Here is an 18,238-nt window from a genome sequence, read left to right as displayed (position 1 = left end):
GAATGAGGCAGCCACAGCTGCTCTGGGCAACCTGGGCCAGGGCCTCCCCACCCTCCTGGGGAAGAATTCTGTCCCAATGTCCTGCCTAACTCTGCCCTCCTTCACCTTAACCCTTGTCCTGTCACTCCATGCCCATGTGAAAATTATTTAAGTAGGATAGTTGCAAAACTTTTGTGGAAAATTTCCCTTAAATATAACATCGATGTGAATTGATTGAAAGTCATGAGCAGAGAAGAGGGGGCTGCTCTACCTAGTCTGGATACTCCTCCTCAGCTGAAAACCCAAAACCCTCACGTGCCATCACTGATCCCTCTGCTCCAGTCCCCTCTGCCTGGGCATGGGGCTGCTTCCACACACACTGACCAAGCCCCTTGCTCCAGGAATCAACAGAAAACTCAGATTCACACAGTTGATGTTCTCACGTTGACTCCTACACCTGGCACATTCACATCCCAAATACCCAGTCAGCTTTGGAGTTACCAGGAGTGAATTACCAGGAGAAAACAGCAGGAGAGACATTTGTTGTAAACACTCCTAGGACTGTTTTTCCTGCTAAGCTACCCCTCAACATTCATATGCTGAACTCTGAATACAAAGAAAAGCTTTCAGGTATATTCCAGCAAGATGAGTGACTCAGATTATTACAGAAAGACTGAATTATCTGTCGTTGACAGATTTAGCAGCACTCAGAGCATTTCACAGGTCTGTACAGAAAGGGGGGCAGTGCCACCCCACACAGGACACCATTCACGTACCACTATTCCCCCAAAGCGCTGGAAGATGTTGCGAAGGTCGTGGTAGGTGGTGGTTTTCTCCAGGTTGCCAATGAACAGAGTTCTCGTTGCCTTTGGGTGAAACTCATCTATCCTTTCATCCAAAGGACGAAATTCATTCTCGCTTTCGGTTTCTAGGATAAAAGAGAGCAGGAAATTTGTAATGACTGGAGATTTGGATCATGTTGGTTTATTCAGGCCTCCTCTTGATCTGAACGAGGGTAACCACTGTCTTTGAGAAAAACACCCAGTACTGCACCCATGACTTGCTATTTATGTGGGATTGAGAATCTTTATATTCCACGGAGGAATCTGAGTATCCTCAGGTGAAAGGGAGCTGCACCTTTCAACTGCTTCTCTGGAAATTTACCAAGTATCAATGCTTGAGTGCATGAACTCCAGGAAGGCTTCCCTGTGCTTGGGGAAGAGCACGTGGCAGGAGTTTGTTTTCAGGAATTAATTTTTAAAGAAGCCATTGAAGTGCAGTCTGAGAACTTCACCACATGCTCAGGGCTGCAGCTCTCACTGGTTGGTCACGTGGGCTGTGCTGCCTCAAAACGCAGCACTCGTTGGCTGTTTTAATTAAAAGGAGGCGAAACGAGGCTGGGAGGACTCAGTGCTGTGCTCACACCACCCACTGGCAGCTGCTCCACCGAGACATGGCAGATGAAATCGTTCCTTGCAGCAGATCCCACTCTTTGGGAGGATGGCAGCTTTCCTTCTCTCTCGCTGTTTGATCCAAGAGCATCCACTCTTTTTTGCTCCAGAGTTTATCGTGGCATTCTCCCCAGTTTCTTTAAAGTATGCTTCCTACTTCTATTCAGCCTCTTTACAACAGCTCCCAAACACACCCAGAGTCCCACAGGAAAAGGGCATGGACCTTACCTGGTCCTATCCAGGCTGTGACTTCAATCTGCATGCCAAAGAAGAGCTTTCCTTTGGAGGCATTTAGTGCTTTCTCCTGGTCCTCCTGCTGCCGGAAGAACACGAGCCCATAGCGCTCCTCGGATGCGCCGTGGATCTGCACCGACGTCACCTTCCCGTACTTCTTGAATTCGTGGAAAAGTCCATCTTTAAGGCTTGTATCTAAACCAACAAATAAACATTAATACTGCAGAAACGTCACCTCTACCAGCTCAGCAACACCATAAAAGACATGAAGAATTCTGACTGTCTTCTGAAATGTGACTTCATCCCACTTAACTCTGCGCTCACACGACTGCCCTTTTTAATTGGGGATGCTAATTTTGACAGTGTCCAAAGTTTCTTGCTGATCTTTCTCTTTTAAACCCAAGAAACTACACACACGAGGTTTTACATGGGTAAAGCTGGCGGTGGATGGTTTTTGCTTCTAAGAGACATCCAGCTCCAGGCAAGAAGAAATAACAGGGATACTCAATTAAAAATCCCACAGGAATACTGTGAATAGCTGGGATGAGGTGTCTGGAGTGGAGGCTGGAGTCACACAGCGTTCAGTTCAGTCAATTCAGAAATATAACCAGGCAGATTCATCAGATTTTGCAGAATCTGACTCAGCCCCACACAATCTGTCTGGGATTCGTGGGATATTGACCCCAGCTCCATGTCCTTTCAAGGAATATGACAGGCATTAAATCTATAGGAAGATACCAACACCTGAGGTACTCTGCTCACAAGATTAACAGATATTACTTTAGCTCAGCCAGTGCTTCTGCATCCATGAATTCTGTTAAACTGTTTCACAACTGGTGCCATGCTGGTTTTTCCTGTGGGATCTCTCCTGTGCTCAGCACAGGGAACAGGGAGCAATCATGGGCGCTCCTCAGCACGTGGTTTCCTGGGTTATTTTCCATGCAATATGCACTGCCTTCACAAATATGCTCAGGGGTGCTTTAAAGCACTCAAACTGCAACAGAAAACCCTTGACTTTTTGGATTAAAAAATAAATTGAAGCAGGGTGAGATAAAACAATCAGTTTTAAGTTAAAAATGGGGACGTGTCAGTTTTTTCCCTGGGAAAGTCCACATTACTGTTGGAAGCATCAGCTCCAGGAGCTGGAAATGCCCAGTACTTGGAGCTGGGACCAGCAGGGTTTCTCACAGATGGTCACTAATTAAGCAATTTTCCCACTGTCACACAAGAAGGGAGGCAGAAAGCAGGGAGAGAATCCCATCCTCGGAGGCAGCATGTGGCCGCCGTGCGTCAAAGACTCAGTAGAGGTTATCCCACCAGTCCCACTCCCTTTTCCTGTTCCCCTTTCCCGAGTGAATTTACCTGTTGAGCGCACTGGAAGATTTTGCACCTTGATCCCAAAACTCTTCCTGGGCTCATCCTTCTCCAGCGACGGGAGCAGCTGGGACGCGGGCGCGGGCACGGCTGTCGACTGCACCGAGCGCGCCGGGGACTCGTCGCTCGAGCTGCTGCTGGAGTCACTGCTGGGAATGGCACGGAGGGAAGGACAGGTGAGTGCACCGGGCAAAATCACCCAGGAAATGGTTCTCTTATTAAAAAAGCAAAATTCCAGAGTTTCTGCTCATCCACGGGGCTTCCTCCCTTTTGAGCCTGGTTCTGCTTCTGCGCTGCCGCACGCTATTCACACAGATTTAAGTGTCTTCCTATCAATATCCCCCTCCAAAGCCCCCAGAGGAGACAGGCAGGGAAATGGAATGTGGGCAAAATGTCAGCGAGATCCTGTTACCCACCCTGACAATGGTGGAGACTTAATCAAGTGTAATGCAATGTTGGACCAGCTCAGGAGCTTGTGTAGGAAGAGTAGAGAAATACAGGGAGGATGCACAGGTCTGACAATGCCTCAAAATCCCTCCCAGCACTCTCACGTACAGGAAAGAAATATTATTGTGCTCTCAGGCATGTTCCCTGAAAAGATCTGTACTCCAAAGAGACCACATGTGAAAATCATGGCAAGCATTTTGGTCAACTCCTTGGGGACAATCTGGATAGGTGGGGGATGTCCATGTCCCTGTCCCAGCCATGGCCCAGGGTGGAACAAGATGCTATTTAAGATCCCTTCCAGCTCAAACCATTCTAGGATTCTCTAAGAACCAGCAAACACACTGTTTCCAGGCTCAGCCTCAATCTCCAACTCCAGACATGAAGAATTCAGACCCAAGAACACCTTTTATAAACAATAATTACAGCGGAAGAGGATTTGCATATTAGATCACAGAGGGAGTCAATCTAACCCACAGACTCAGGATCATTCGATGCTTCGAGGAGAGGCAGAAATACAGAGAATATAATGTTATTAAAGCTTGCCCAGTGGGGACACGTCATCCTGCTTCAGTGGTTCATTTCTTCCCCAAGGCACGAGGGCTCAGAACAGCGCTAAAAATAATTTTGTCTGACATAACCCCGGAGACTTTCATTCTCCATTACACGAGCAGCCTTCGAAAAAATTCTGCTGGAATTTTAACTCGGAGGCTGGAGGGGGGGAGATGTGCCACGTACTAAAATAACCCTGTCAGTCTGAAATTTGCTGCTTGATTGAATTTTTATATTCCTCTCCACATCGTATTAGAAAAACGATACGCAAGTTTATCTTTTTCTTATCTTAAATATTTCATACCCTTCTTACAAACCCTCTTGCCATTAAACCACTTAACTTTTCCATTTCTTTTCTCAGGGAAACCATTTCAGGCTTCTAGTAATTTCCAAGATTTGATTTTGTGAGCTCTTCTACTGCTTTTTTTGTGGGTGTTTTTCTTCAAACGTTCAAAAAACCTGGTTTTCTTTCTGAACATTTTGGTGTAACAAGCACCATGGCACGTTCCCAAAAGCCCTTGGGCTCTGTCCCCATTATATTTGGAGGCGCAGAAGGGAAGACAATCTCTGTCCCAAAATACTTACAAACAATCCAGAAGGATATAAAAACAGGCCAAACCAAAATAAAACACAACAAAAAGGGTCAAAAATGCAGAAGTAATAATAAACATGAGAAACTCTGCTGCCGGTCTCACCCTCTCATTACAACCCTCCCATCCCATCCAGCCACTTCACACGTTGGTGCCTTTCCCACACATTCTCCTCCTACTCCTCTGGCTCCAGAGGAGGAAGTTCAGCATCACTTTGGGAGAGGAGTGAAAATAAAGCCATGCCAGGAATGAAGTGAAAAACTGAGCCCTTCCCCCTGCCCTGCTCTTGCCCAGGGCAGCTGCCCTGCACCACCCAACCTCTCACTTCATGGATAATAAATAACATTTCCCTTCCCAGCTACAGTCCCTTGTGCTTTCCAGCAACGAATCTCCCACCATCAAGATGTCCCTTCACAGCCTCATTTTTCTGCTAAATTGGTAAACTGCCTTTATTTCTGTCTCACCTGTACACCCTCCTTTTGTGCCCTCTTCATTAATGAACTATTCAATCACTGAAAGTGAAGAGTGGAGCATTTCTTCCTCATCTTTATTCCATTCCCTCTGCCATTCCACTAAATCACCAAACTGAAGTTCTTCTCTACAGTATTTTGGGAGAAAAACAAACCCCACCCCACAGGAACAGGCCCTCAGTGTTCTCCAGGAGTAAAATCAGCCATCGCCTGCTACGGGGAAATAAATTGGCAAAGAATAGAGAAACTTCTTTAAACACAAATATAGGGCAGAGAATGTGTGTGGGGAGAAACTGAAAATAATTCCCAAGCTGACAGCAGCTCCATGTGCTTCAGCAGCCCCTGGGAAAGGCAAAAATAGGACTTTAGGGCTGCAGAACCCTCTGCCCTGTGCCCATTTCCACTTTCCCTTCTCACATCTTGATGATCCTAAAGCCCTTAGAAATCCAGTGTGCTGAGATTGTATCTCTCGAGCAAAAGGCAGCACTGAATTGAGCAGTGCTTTAGAATGGAGACAGGCTATTTTTACAGTTTGGGGGTTTTTTTTATGAGGATATTAAAAATATGGAGCAAAATATGGAATCACAACATTCCACTAGAGAAAAAATATTATCTTGGGATAATACCATTAGATATCCAAGTGATGACAAAGCAGTGCAACAGGGTGACAAATTCTACAAAGGAATCTGAATTCTGTGCAACTTTGGGAAACAAAGATCATACTGGTAACTTCCATTTCCCCAGGGAGTTTTAAGGATATGTGTCCCTTAGCAAAGCAAGACTTTCTGAGACATTCCAGAAAAAAAAAAAAAGTCATTAGTTCCTGACTATTTTTAGACAAGAAAAAAATGATTGCAAGAACAATCCCCCCTTTCTTTAGGGAAATCCCCATCACTTTTCCAATTGAAGAAACATGGATATAATAATTCAAAAGTAAGTCAAAGGTTTGATGTTCTGTGAATGGGAGAATGATGGAAGAGTTAATTATAGCTGCTGTGTCACCCAGTTATAGCTCACAGCACAATCAAAATAAAGCATCTGACAGGGAATTATGTGGAGTCTTGAGTAGCAAAATACAACTCTTTTTCAGCTTTAAAAATATACAGATCTGAAGCCTGAAAGCTGCTCAAGGACAAGTTCCCAGAATATTAAAATGAGAATATGGCTTTGCTTTTCCCTGTGAGTAATTTTGAAAACAACCACCCGTTGCCAACGCAGAAAATAAGTTATTAAAAATTCTTCTGGCAAAAGTAGGTTCATAAAGCTTTTAGAACGAGCTAGGGAAATTTTAACACTGCAACATAACAGGATAAAACAACAGCTCTGATAATCTCCTCCTTAAAAGTATTCCAAGTATCAATAGGTTTTGGGGCAGGTCAAAAATGGCACAAAAATAGCTCTGTAACTTCATTTTGGGCTTCCGCTAGCAGCATTAAACCGGGGGTGATTTTTTCCAGAAGCAGAGCGTGCTCTGGCACTCAGCCTTTTCCCAACACGGGAGAACCTGCTCTTCCACATCGCTGTGAAGTCAGCAGAGCAGAATGCCAGCACGCCGAGGAACTAATCTCCAGAGCTGTCACAACACACGCGCGGCGCCGGGAGGGAGCTGGGAACCAACGCTGCTCCCGGAACGTGGCATCGCTGCGGAACAGTCTGAGCACTTAAACAGCATTTCAGATGCTCTTTTGTCCAGCCCAGATACTTCGAAAATCAGTTTCAATCTACAGCATCACAGCATTGAAGAAAAATTATTTTTGCATTTTACTGTCGGCAAAATCAGATGGGAAAATTGAGCAATAAGAGAGATTGTTCTTAATTAAACAAGGGGTGGACATAAAATAAGCAGTGCATTGATTTTTTTTCTGATTTTAATTACTGGAGAAAATGCAATATGAGTTGTTTATCCAGAATTAATGTCACTTGATATAAAAAGTCTACAAACACAAGAATGTGGAGATTTACTTTTCTAGTCCACCTCAGTATTAGCTTGTGATTTCCATGCTGTAAAGTTAGAAAAACTAAATCCAGATCTGTTGAATTACATGCCTTTTAAGTAGAATATAAAATACAACTGACAAAAGAGTGGACGGAGTGGAATCTACATGCACTTTACTACAGGTGTAGTTTACAAGCCCTTTTAAAACACTTATTGGCATTCCATAATTACCTATGAGTATATAAGGATGTGTGTTCTTACTCACACTATTTATGTGTCCATTTTTTATAAATCACGATAAAATCTATTAATTACTTACAATACTTATCTATGTATCTATTTTCCATTAATCAAGGTTAAATTTGTTCATAATCCAATCTAAATTTTATCCACATGGGCTGATTCCCAAAGACTCAACATGTAATAATCCAGCCATGAGATTCAGACTCAAATACATCTGATTTCATGGAATATCCTGTGTTGGAAGGCACCCACAAGGATGATGGGGCCCCATTCCTGGTGTCAGTACCTTGCAGCTCATTTAGCACACAGAATTTTCCTTTGCTCAGTTCTAAATGCAAAGATGACATTTCAAATCCTGTTATCCCACAAACCGCTCCTCGTTTCCCGAGAAATTTCTCATTTTTAGGCAATTACAGTTTGCAGGCCTAGTGGCGATGAAGTTACGCTGGGTTTACGTGTGACAAATGAAAGCACTGAGCGGAGAACACAAAGCCAGCTGTCCTTTGTTCCCACAAAAGGAGATAAAAGAGAGGCTCCAAGCCCCTGGATGGAACTGGAGACCTGCTGCTTCCCGTCAATGGCAGCGACGCTGAATCAAGGGATCTCACAACCTGCCCTGCACCCTCCTGCAATTTTAAAATGTGGCACAATTGTCATTTCTGCCCGTTGATTTATTTGAGAGCAGTGAGTCAGCTGCAGGCTGGGGACTCCCCACAAGCGACAGGCGGGAAACAAAGCTGGAAACACGGCTGGAAACACGGCAGCCGCCGTGGAGGATAAAGCAGAGGGAAACTTTAACATCCTGCGGGCGCTGAGCTGCCAATGCAGGTTTAAAAAAGCAAAACAAAACCAACCTGCCGTTGCCCAGAAAAGCTGTGAAAGTTGTGACTGCCCAGTCCCTGGAAGTGTCCAAGGCCAGGTGGGACAGGGCTTGGAGTAACCTGAGGCAGGGGTGGAATGAGACGGGTTTTAAGGTGCCTTCCAACCCAAACCATTCCATGATTCTGTCATTCCATGATTCCAACCTCTATAGCTGGAGCAAGTTAAAAACAAAGCCACCTAAAACCAGTTTAAAACCTTGCATTTTTCACGCCAAATTTCAGCTGTGAAAAATGTAAAAATTAATACTTAAATTTTTTTTTATAGCTGACTTCAAAAACTGTTTCACCAGACCTGGTAAAGCATCCAGGATTTTTTATTTTTACAGGAAATATGCAGAATGATCACTTTTTCCCTGCCAAAATTCACTTGAAATCAGGAACTCTGCCTGGCTCAGCTCGACTCAACACCCTGTCAGAATAATCTCCGAGTGCAGATTATCTCCTAGAAAGATCTACTGAGGACAGGCTCCATCCCTGCTGACGGCGGGTTATTCTCACGGCTGATGTCAGCAGCAGATTCCCAAGCCGGGTCAGGAAATCCAAAGTTAACATACAGTCATCTCTGAACGGAAGAACAGGAACCCTCGGGTTTTCTCCCTGTCCCTCCCTTTCCAGATCCAAGTTAAGTCACCACAGATGATCTCCATGCACAGAACACCAGCAGTGACAGTGCTGTATGATCAGCTCTATCCAGAAGACACAAATCCTTGGGATACTTTATAGGCTTTGGAAAAAAAACCTGCTGGTTAGATTTCCTCAATATGGGAAAACAGCACTAGAAAATTGCTCCAAGTTTCCTGAATGTACTGGTGTGTTGTTTGGGAATAAAAAGAATTAAAAAGACCTGATTACTGCCAGCCAACACCTACAAAAAACTGATGGCAACTGCTTAAAATAAAAGCTTAAAAAATGCACTGTATTCCATCCTAGCAATGGACTAAAGGATCTTCACCTGTGAAACACTTCAACTTCTGGATGGAAAATTATACATTGGAGCAATATATGCACAAGGCTATTACAGACTGGTATATCTGACCTACTGATAACTATTACGTGAACCTAAGAAGATATTTAACCAGAATGTCCCCTGTTCTCTACATACACTTAAGTAAAAAATGCGCATCAAATCACACTTTCCTTCCTAAGGACAGCAGTAGGCCATTCCCACAAAACTCCTGACACCACCCTGTTAATCCAACAATCCAGGTGGCTGTTCTGCCACACTCAAGCAGGAATCATAGAATCCCAGAAGTGGAGCCTAGAGATCATCTCATTCTAACCCCCTGCCACAGGCAGGAATAACCACAATGAAAATTACAGAGGTCTGGGCACACTGACCTTAACTCCTTATCAGAGCTGATTCCAACACTGACCTAAATATCCAAGCAAGCAGCAGGCAGTTGTTCTGTACACATGACACGTCCCACACCGGGGCATTTGTATGGGAAAAAAAACATTTCACACACCTGCGGAAATAAATACGAGGGGTTTTTCCCTCCTTCAAATGAGTGGTTGAACCTGAAGTTGAAGACGTCAGAAAACCCAGTCCAACCTCTGAGGTTGGTTTGTATGAAGAGATCAAGAGGAAATGAGCCGTCGCCGCATTTTGCCAACTGCAGGCGAGCGCTGAAGGGGCTCAGCCCACACAGGGAAACCACCAAGAACCTGAACCCTGTTCTTCCACGTGCAAACAAGGCTTTCCACTGGAAATATGGATGTAAGAGGAAGGGCAGAGAAAGCCACCTAAACATTCCCTCAGTGTAATTACCCTGTGCCCATCACCCCAGCCTCAGCCCCTCCAGAGCAAAGCTCGCCGGGATGGGATTCTGTGACATTCTTGGCACCCGTTCAAGCCGCTGAGAACTTGCCACCCAAGGAACTTTGGTTTGTGCATGTCACACACTCTGCTGTATTTAACAGCACTCAGCTATGATACAACAATCCACCGAGACGGGGGAAAGGCCAGTGCTGCACAGAAACAGCCACAAAAAGCAAGCAACAGATAAAACCAGCATTTACAACTCTAAAGAGGGATCATTAAATACTGCAGACTAACAAAACAAGGACATCCTCCTTCCTTTAATTTTTCTGCTTTACCACGCCCAGAGAGAAGACTACAATGATCTCCTGCTGGGCTGGAATCCCAAATCCAAAGAAATGAAATTAAATTATGTTTAAGGGCCATGGGAAAGCAACACAACTGTGACAACTCAATGTCCTTTACATCGCCAACTAACACACACTATTGCTGTATTTATTTCAGTCTCTGACCAGCAAGCTTTTGAAGACACAGCCTCCAGGTACTATTTACCATATATTTATCCTAAGCCAAGTGAGTGGCTTATTAACATTCCATTTGCATTTCTGTGACAGGCCATTTATAAATATATATAAATAAATTTATGTCAGTTATTTTATCCTGATGTCTGACACCTGATCTTTGATGAAAGTCTGAAATTAATCATGGAGAAGATGGAGATGTTGCTCGGAAGGGTGGACTACTCCCACCTCCAGAACCACCTTCCCCTGCAGCCCTCAGAGTTTCCAGACAGCCTTGGGCTCCTTTTAATTCTTCCCTGCAACTAAATAACCCATTATGATTGCTAAAAATATGTATGTTTATATTAATCTCTGTCTGGCTGAGGACACTGTGCCCAACCCACAGTCGGTGTTGTCACCTCACTCCTTGACCTATGTCCCCCTGTCCTTGGGCTTGAACTTTGTGCACCAAGAATTAAAAACACTAACCTGGGGGAAAAGAAGTGTTGGTTACAAACACTGGCCTATCTCTGCAGCAAAGAGCAGACTCAGCATTGACAACAACAGCTTCCCACTGCTGGGAAGAAGCTGCTCAATCCCTGCACTCCCCACGCTGGCAGGTGGATGTGGATGGGTTTGGTGTTGAATTTGGGAGCAGCTGGAGTTACCTGCCTGCCCAGCCAATGCCTCTTTGAACCATGGATGCTGCCTGGGAACAGTGGGATTGCTCATGCTCCAAAAGAAACCCTGGGAAGCTGAAGGAAATGCTTTCTCAGCAAACGGCCACGGTGACAGAGCTCGGCGCTGGGAAAGATAAAAGTCATCGAGGCCTTGAGGGTGAAGTACAAAGCAGCTCTTCAGCTCTGCTTTCCCACAATTAAACTTCCACCGATGCAAAGAGGGAAGAAAGACAGTGGGTGTGAGAATGGGTGAGCAGGATGAGCCTCTGTTTAACATCACCTTCACAGAGCAAAGCCCTGGGTTCAAGATCCCTCGTGAGAAGTCCTGCTGCAGCCATCCAGAACTGCCACCTCCTCCAGCCATGCTCCAAATTATTCCAAGCACTGCCAGCACATGCCTGAGGAAGAGCTGCTGCTCCAGGCATGGATCAGACAAAAGCTGGCCAAAAGCAGAGTATTTGTGTTAAAGGGAAGAGCTTGTGCCACCTATCTGCTGATGATCTAAATTAGTATTTTGTAACTGACACTTCAGAGCACATGAAATCTTTGGACAAAAGCTGTATTTTAGTACCAGGTTCATGGGAGGCTGTCTTAACATCCACTGCAGATGGAAAAGGAAGGTATGAAGAGGCCAAGGCTTTGCCCAAGGTCATTCCATGAATCACAGAGGGAACAGCCTGAGGAATTTGATCTCCGGGCTCACAGGCGGCCAAGTCTTTTCAAAATACCAAGAAAGCAGCACAGAATCATTTAAGCTGGAAGAGAACTCCATGATCATCAAGCCCAATATTTAAAGGCAGTTTTCTCAACAACAGCACTGCTTTCATGAAGAGACCTGCTCAGCATCCTAGGAAAGAACACCAAATTCAACTCCAAGCACTGCCTAAGAGCCAGGAGAGTCAAATGCCATTGAAAATACAACCACCACTGCATCCAAGTAGGTTACAACGCATTTACTCAAGGAGCAAAAAGTAACCTCTTTTGCCTTAAGAGCCCTGTCAAATGAATTCCTGGGAATAAACACTTCTAAGTACAATTTTAAAACCATTTGGCATTGACTAAGTGTTGAGCACTGGGCATCTTTCAGAAGAAAAGCCTTTTTCAGACATATGCTAGAACAAAAAAATCCCCGAGCTCACGTCCAGGTTACTGCAGTTACTTTTTAACATAAAGCTGCTAGAAGATCACAGCAAACAGCCCCATAGAATTAATTCTGTCTTCATGTCTTAGAAAAGCATCACACCTTGGCTTAAAAAAACCAAGCCAGGCACTATTTGCATGCACTGCCTTCTCCCAACCCAAGGCATGGGGTTTTTTTAGCAATACACAAAACACCATTTGTTGAAATTCCTGATTTGGAGCAGTTTTGAAATGGTGCATCCTCTCCTATAAACAGAATTGTTCCTGGGATGGGAGCTGCAATGGAAGGCATGCCAAGATACACAGCTGAGCTACAATGCCGCTTAAGTAAATTTGGGAACACGCAAAGCTTAATATAGAAATTCCCTTTATGGCAGATAACGCCGTGGAAGTTTAGTACTTCTAAAAATGGTCACTATTGTCCAAAGAGAGAAATCCAAATGGAAATGGACAGGGCAATCCTAGCTCTCCATTCAAAATAAATCCATTTATCAAGGGTGTTTTTCAAAGAGAATTTCTATTTCCTTACATCTTAGAATCATAAAATACTCCTTCTGATCTAAGATTCTAATAGAATTTTCTACAGCCTTTCAAAGAAACACCAAAGAGATGAAGGGAAGAATAATTTTGGAGGCTTTTTTTTTTAATGCCCCCTTTTAGACTGACAACAGTGACTGGAGGAATCACAGGAGAGCTCTGTAAAACCAGAATGGGAGCTGCTGTTCTGGAGTAAAGGACTACTTAAAATGGAAGGCCTGGGAAGAAAAAAAGTAATTTCTGTGATCTCAGGCAGCATAAATTATAGAGAGAAGACATTTGATGAGTTCTATGCTAAGGATTAATTTGCCATTTAAAAATGCAGGGAACAGATGGATCTCTTGGCTAGGACTATATTTGGGAATTACTTCATTTTGCTGCCCACATGCAAATAAAAATACAACTAAAAGTAGAACTTTTTGTGAGCTTTCACATGGGTAGAAAACAGTGAAGTAATGAAAATAAAACCAAAATGTCTGTAAATGTCTGAAATAGGTAAAGTGCCACAGCGCCTACTGTGGATCTGCAGTAGGCTGGGGGAGAGAATGTGATTTTACTTTGTTGAACAACTATGGAGAGTAATGCCAGGCTTCAAGAGCAAATTTAAGAGAAAAACAACTCCAAACCAACCCAGCAAAACCCGTATCATGACAGTGTTTGCCACTTCAGAGTAACTTCTGAGAAAGCACCTTGCTGTAACTGAATTACATGGAATTTGTTAGGATTTAGCGATTACATCTCCACACATGGTCAGAAGTCCAGGGATTCTCTTTCCCAAAAGCCTGGGCCAGCTCCATCACACTTACCAGGGATCACAAAGCACGGGTGAGAATCTAATTTGCGAGAAAAATGCATAAGTAGGGTAAAATCCAGAAGAAAATGCCTTACACCTCCCTGGACCGAGTACAGCCCTGGCGTCCACCCCGCATGGCAGCGGCTGGGGAAGGAGGAGCAGCGCGAGGCAATCCCGCTGGCACAGTGAGAGGACTGGATGGAAGAAAAGTCCTCTGAGGAATTCCCACAGGCAAAGCCTGTGAGCTTCCCTTATGGGAGCTAGTGCTTTCAAAACCCCAAACCATGGCAGCCACACGTACAGGGTAATTAAGCACCTTCCTTTTTTCCATGTGATCTCTCTAAGTTCAAGATAAACTGCATATTAAAAAGCAAACCCAACATCAAGTCCTGAGACAGCTGTTAGATACCATCTCTGTTTCTCCTCCAGCAACACAATGAGCCTTTCTCCTCCCTCTCTCCATCTCAAAAACAAACAAACAAACTGAAAATTTCACCCAGCAAAGCCCAGACCAGCACAGGACGTCCTCGGCGTATTCCCAGGCTCCGGAACCGGGGTAAGCAAAGCTCCGAGCGCGTTTAGAAAAAGAAGAGGAACAGAAAATCTGTACTAACCCGACAGCCTCCTTTCTGTGACTATTCATCCTTCACAATCCAACAGGACACACCAGCCAGTAAACAAACATGGAAGGGAGGGACCAACTTCAAAGCAAGTGTGTATAAATCTTACATAATTTGAGGGTTTGAGATCTTGCAGCAACCTCTTACCCAACGAGGTGTCAGATGATCCAAGGAGGTCAGACCTGTAGCAGCCACGGTAAGTAGGGCACGGCATCTCACTCTGCCCAGCCCGGCATCGTCTGTCCACCTGGGACCTGGGGCTGGGCATTCTTGGGAATTCACTTTCAGGAGGAGAACAGTGCCTTTCTTTCACATGTTATCATGCCAGAAAAGCTCTCTGCTCTCAAATGGATGAAAGATAATAAATACATGAATACCCTTAGAGGCCAGGATCTGCTGGAGATGTGTCGTAATTATTCTCAATTTTTTAAACTGTTTTATGAGGTTCTCATATTTTTGCCCAGGTATAAAACTGATGATTTCTGGACATCTGCAGAGAAGACCCCACAACCATGGAAGAAATGAGGATACAGGCCTGAAAACCACTTCCTTCTCGTAGAAAGGATTCTCTAAGAGGTACTTTTCCTGCCATCCAGGATTTCCAAGTGTCTTCTAGCCAAAACCATCGCTTTGAGCTAAATAAAGCAACTGAGCACTGAAGCCCAGACTTTTCTCAAAGTGAAGGAATTAAAAGGCTCCACATCTCACTTCTCCAGACAGCAGAGTGCACTCATGGCTGGAAGGACCAGGAAACAAAGGAAGAGGTCCCCTACCTATGTTATGGGCCACTTGCAAGGAGGGATCACAGACAAGTCCTGTTTCTTAATGCCAAAGCTATTTTTGTTCTTATATTAGGCACTTAATGAATAATCATGCAAAGACTTTATTCACACGGCATCTACACAGTGCACATCTCCCTGCTCCTCCTTTTGGAAACTCAGCTTCCCTTCAAGATTTAAACAAAATTTGGACCACATCCCAACACATATAAATTTTTTCTCCTCTACAGAACACATTGAAGCCCTCACCTCTCTCCCGAGCCTGTGATTTTCCACTCAAGAGCCACGCTGCCTTCTCCTCTCCGAGCAGCATTAGGAGCTGACCACAAGGATCTGCACTGGGATCCCTAATCTGCTGCTAAGAAGCTTTTGCACTTAAACCCTTGATGCCATCATTACTGGTTTCGGCACTCGCGACGTCACAGTCAGACTGCGCTCGGTGCCGGGACGATGAAGGCAAAGCTAAGCGCATCAGGTACACGGTTAATTCAATGGGCAAAGATTAGGGGATGATACTATTTTTTATTTTTTCCCCAATAAGGCTTATTTACTATTAATTCCCATCCTTGTGACTGTATTTAGGTACAACATGTTCCAGCTGAGATTGTTTGTAAAGTTAACGCCCAAGTCACATCACTACGCCTCGAGGAGACCTGTTCTCCCAGCCCTCAGGTTTTACAGGGAAGGTTCTCCTTCTGCATCCATGCCTCAAACAAACATCCTCTTTGGGAAAAAAAACCAAAACAAAACCAACAAATCACTGTATTGCAAGTTCAAAGGGACGTGGTGTCTAGGCTTTAATTGGAACACGTATGGCTGAGCCTAGGCAGTGGCTGGATTTTTCCTTTGATCACTGTAGTGACTGGTATTTTTTCAAGAAGCATTCAATACAGCCTTCCTCTTCTGCTATTCAGCAGAAATTATTGAAGTGCCCTTTATTCCAAAGGTCTGCGCGATGGGGATGCTCTCCCCCAGCTCTGCTGCCTGTGTCTCCATCTGAGCTGTGTGACTCCACCACCGCTGCAGATCAGCACTTCCAGGCTGCCATCCTCTAATCTATTTTAGCCATGATTCACATCCGAGCTGTGTGCCTCCCAAGGAAAGGCGAACCTGGACTGCTCGTGCAGAGGGAGGCAGCCACCACAGCCCACGACACCACACGTTTCCCTGTTTTCCTTGGCTTTCTCGGGGCTGCTTTCCCCTTGCTCTCCCAGCGTGCAGCAGGAAGAGAACAGAACACATTTCTCTTCCTGCCTCCAGGATCGCTCAGACTAAGCCTGGCTTCTGAGCAGTAACACGGGCAGCTTCAACTTCCCTGACCTCAGCTAATTCTTTCCTTCCCTCAGCCTACTCAAGATGATTAAGCAAAATACTTGGAAGGAAATCAAAGCCTTAAAAATGCAATTAGAAGTGACCATTTTGTTAATACGCACATGCACAACCCCAAAGTCAAACCCAATCCAACAGCACCTGACCTTTGGGAAAACAGCAATTTTTAGCAGCTCCCATGGACTTAAGGAACAACCCAAAGTCTCCCACAATGCTGGTGGGAGAAGTGCTGTCCACATAGCTCAGGTTTTTCCCACTATTCCTAAAAAAGGAGGTTAAGAAGACATGAAATTGCGAATTCTCACACCAGACACCGGCTCCCGCAGAGCTACAGCTGTCCAGGGGTGACTTAAAAATATCATTTTTAACACACATCCTTCCACACACCCAGATCTTTCTCCCTCAGCTGAGGAAAAAGCAAGTTCACCAGAAAGTCTAGAATAAGCTGCCACAAATCCTCATATTCTCCAGCAAAAATTCTCATCTCATTGCAAGAAACCTTTAAAGCATTGAAATAATAATAATCTCTTTAACAACAATAAAGTCATTTGAAATCATCAAAATAGTTATCATAGTAATAAAACAGAAATATTTTTCTAGGGCAATTTCCACTTCACCCATCCACAACATGATATATTTTTAAGACTCCTTTTCTGAAATTAACTTGAAAAAAGGTTTTTCTTTTTCCTCTGCCTGTAAAGAATCAAATGCACTCTGAAAAAGCAGCAGTTGAGCTTCTGGGCCCTGACACAGAAACAAAGGCTGACAGCCCAGATTTAGATAAACACCTACTTCTGCACATTTAGGAAGAGGCTTAATTGCTTTGTCACTTAGAGCCAGCAATTACCAACTATTACTGGGAGTGCAGCAGTGGTGGGGGGTATTAATTGCAGCCAAATGTCCACTCTTTTTGGGCAGCTCATGCCAAGAAAATTAAATACTAAATAAAAAAGAAATCAAAACCCCTCTTCATTATAACGTTTTAAAGTATTTTATTGTCTATTTATATGTAAGGGGGGGGAGGTGGGGGTGGGTTCTCCCAGAGGGGCCAATATTTTTCTAGGGCAATTTCCACTTCACCCATCCACAACATGATATATTTTTAAGACTCCTTTTCTGAAATTAACTTGAAAAAAGGTTTTTCTTTTTCCTCTGCCTGTAAAGAATCAAATGCACTCTGAAAAAGCAGCAGTTGAGCTTCTGGGCCCTGACACAGAAACAAAGGCTGACAGCCCAGATTTAGATAAACACCTACTTCTGCACATTTAGGAAGAGGCTTAATTGCTTTGTCACTTAGAGCCAGCAATTACCAACTATTACTGGGAGTGCAGCAGTGGTGGGGGGTATTAATTGCAGCCAAATGTCCACTCTTTTTGGGCAGCTCATGCCAAGAAAATTAAATACTAAATAAAAAAGAAATCAAAACCCCTCTTCATTATAACGTTTTAAAGTATTTTATTGTCTATTTATATGTAAGGGGGGGGAGGTGGGGGTGGGTTCTCCCAGAGGGGCCAACAAAGATAGAATTTCTATTTAATTTTGAAATTGTGTCAAATCACGGCAGAGGTGGCATTAGGATGTTGGGGCAGGCTCCAAGAATCGCCCTTTTGGGGGATTTTTGGGGCTATATCCTCCAGTGAGGAAACCAGTGCTTAACTTCTAGAGCGAGCAGAGCATTTAAGGTTTAAAACAAATAAATAAACAACCTAAAATAGGTTGAGAAGGAAAGAGGGTGGTTCTCCCCCCTCAGAACCGGCTCCGACACAGCCGCTGCTACTTCATTTCTCTGTGCTGTGTGAGGGGGAAACCTTCACGCAGCAGCGAGAGCTGCTCCAGTGCTAAGGTGGGGGAGGGAAACTATATAAATTTTTTTTTATTTAAAAGGCGCTTTTTTTGTGGCAATGGCGGTGTTTTTCCGCGGGGCTCGGGCGGCCCCGCCCCGGGGGC

At 44.3% G+C, this 18,238-nt stretch overlaps 1 protein-coding gene across 1 annotated transcript in view; it reads right to left on the bottom strand.

Annotated features, from left to right (window-relative positions):
* SPEN (spen family transcriptional repressor) overlaps positions 1-18,238 on the bottom strand; it is a 47,857-nt gene that overhangs the window by 19,801 nt on the left and 9,818 nt on the right. The window contains 3 exon segments of the mRNA XM_031062958.1: positions 756-907; positions 1,659-1,859; positions 3,027-3,187. Of these exon segments, the coding sequence (XP_030918818.1) occupies positions 756-907; positions 1,659-1,859; positions 3,027-3,187 (514 nt within the window).

Source organism: Geospiza fortis, unplaced genomic scaffold (assembly GCF_000277835.1).
Source record: "Geospiza fortis unplaced genomic scaffold, GeoFor_1.0 scaffold4, whole genome shotgun sequence".
Lineage (NCBI taxonomy): Eukaryota > Metazoa > Chordata > Aves > Passeriformes > Thraupidae > Geospiza > Geospiza fortis.
The sequence above is the reverse complement of the archived record's forward strand: the minus strand, read 5'-3'. Positions and strand labels throughout refer to the sequence as shown.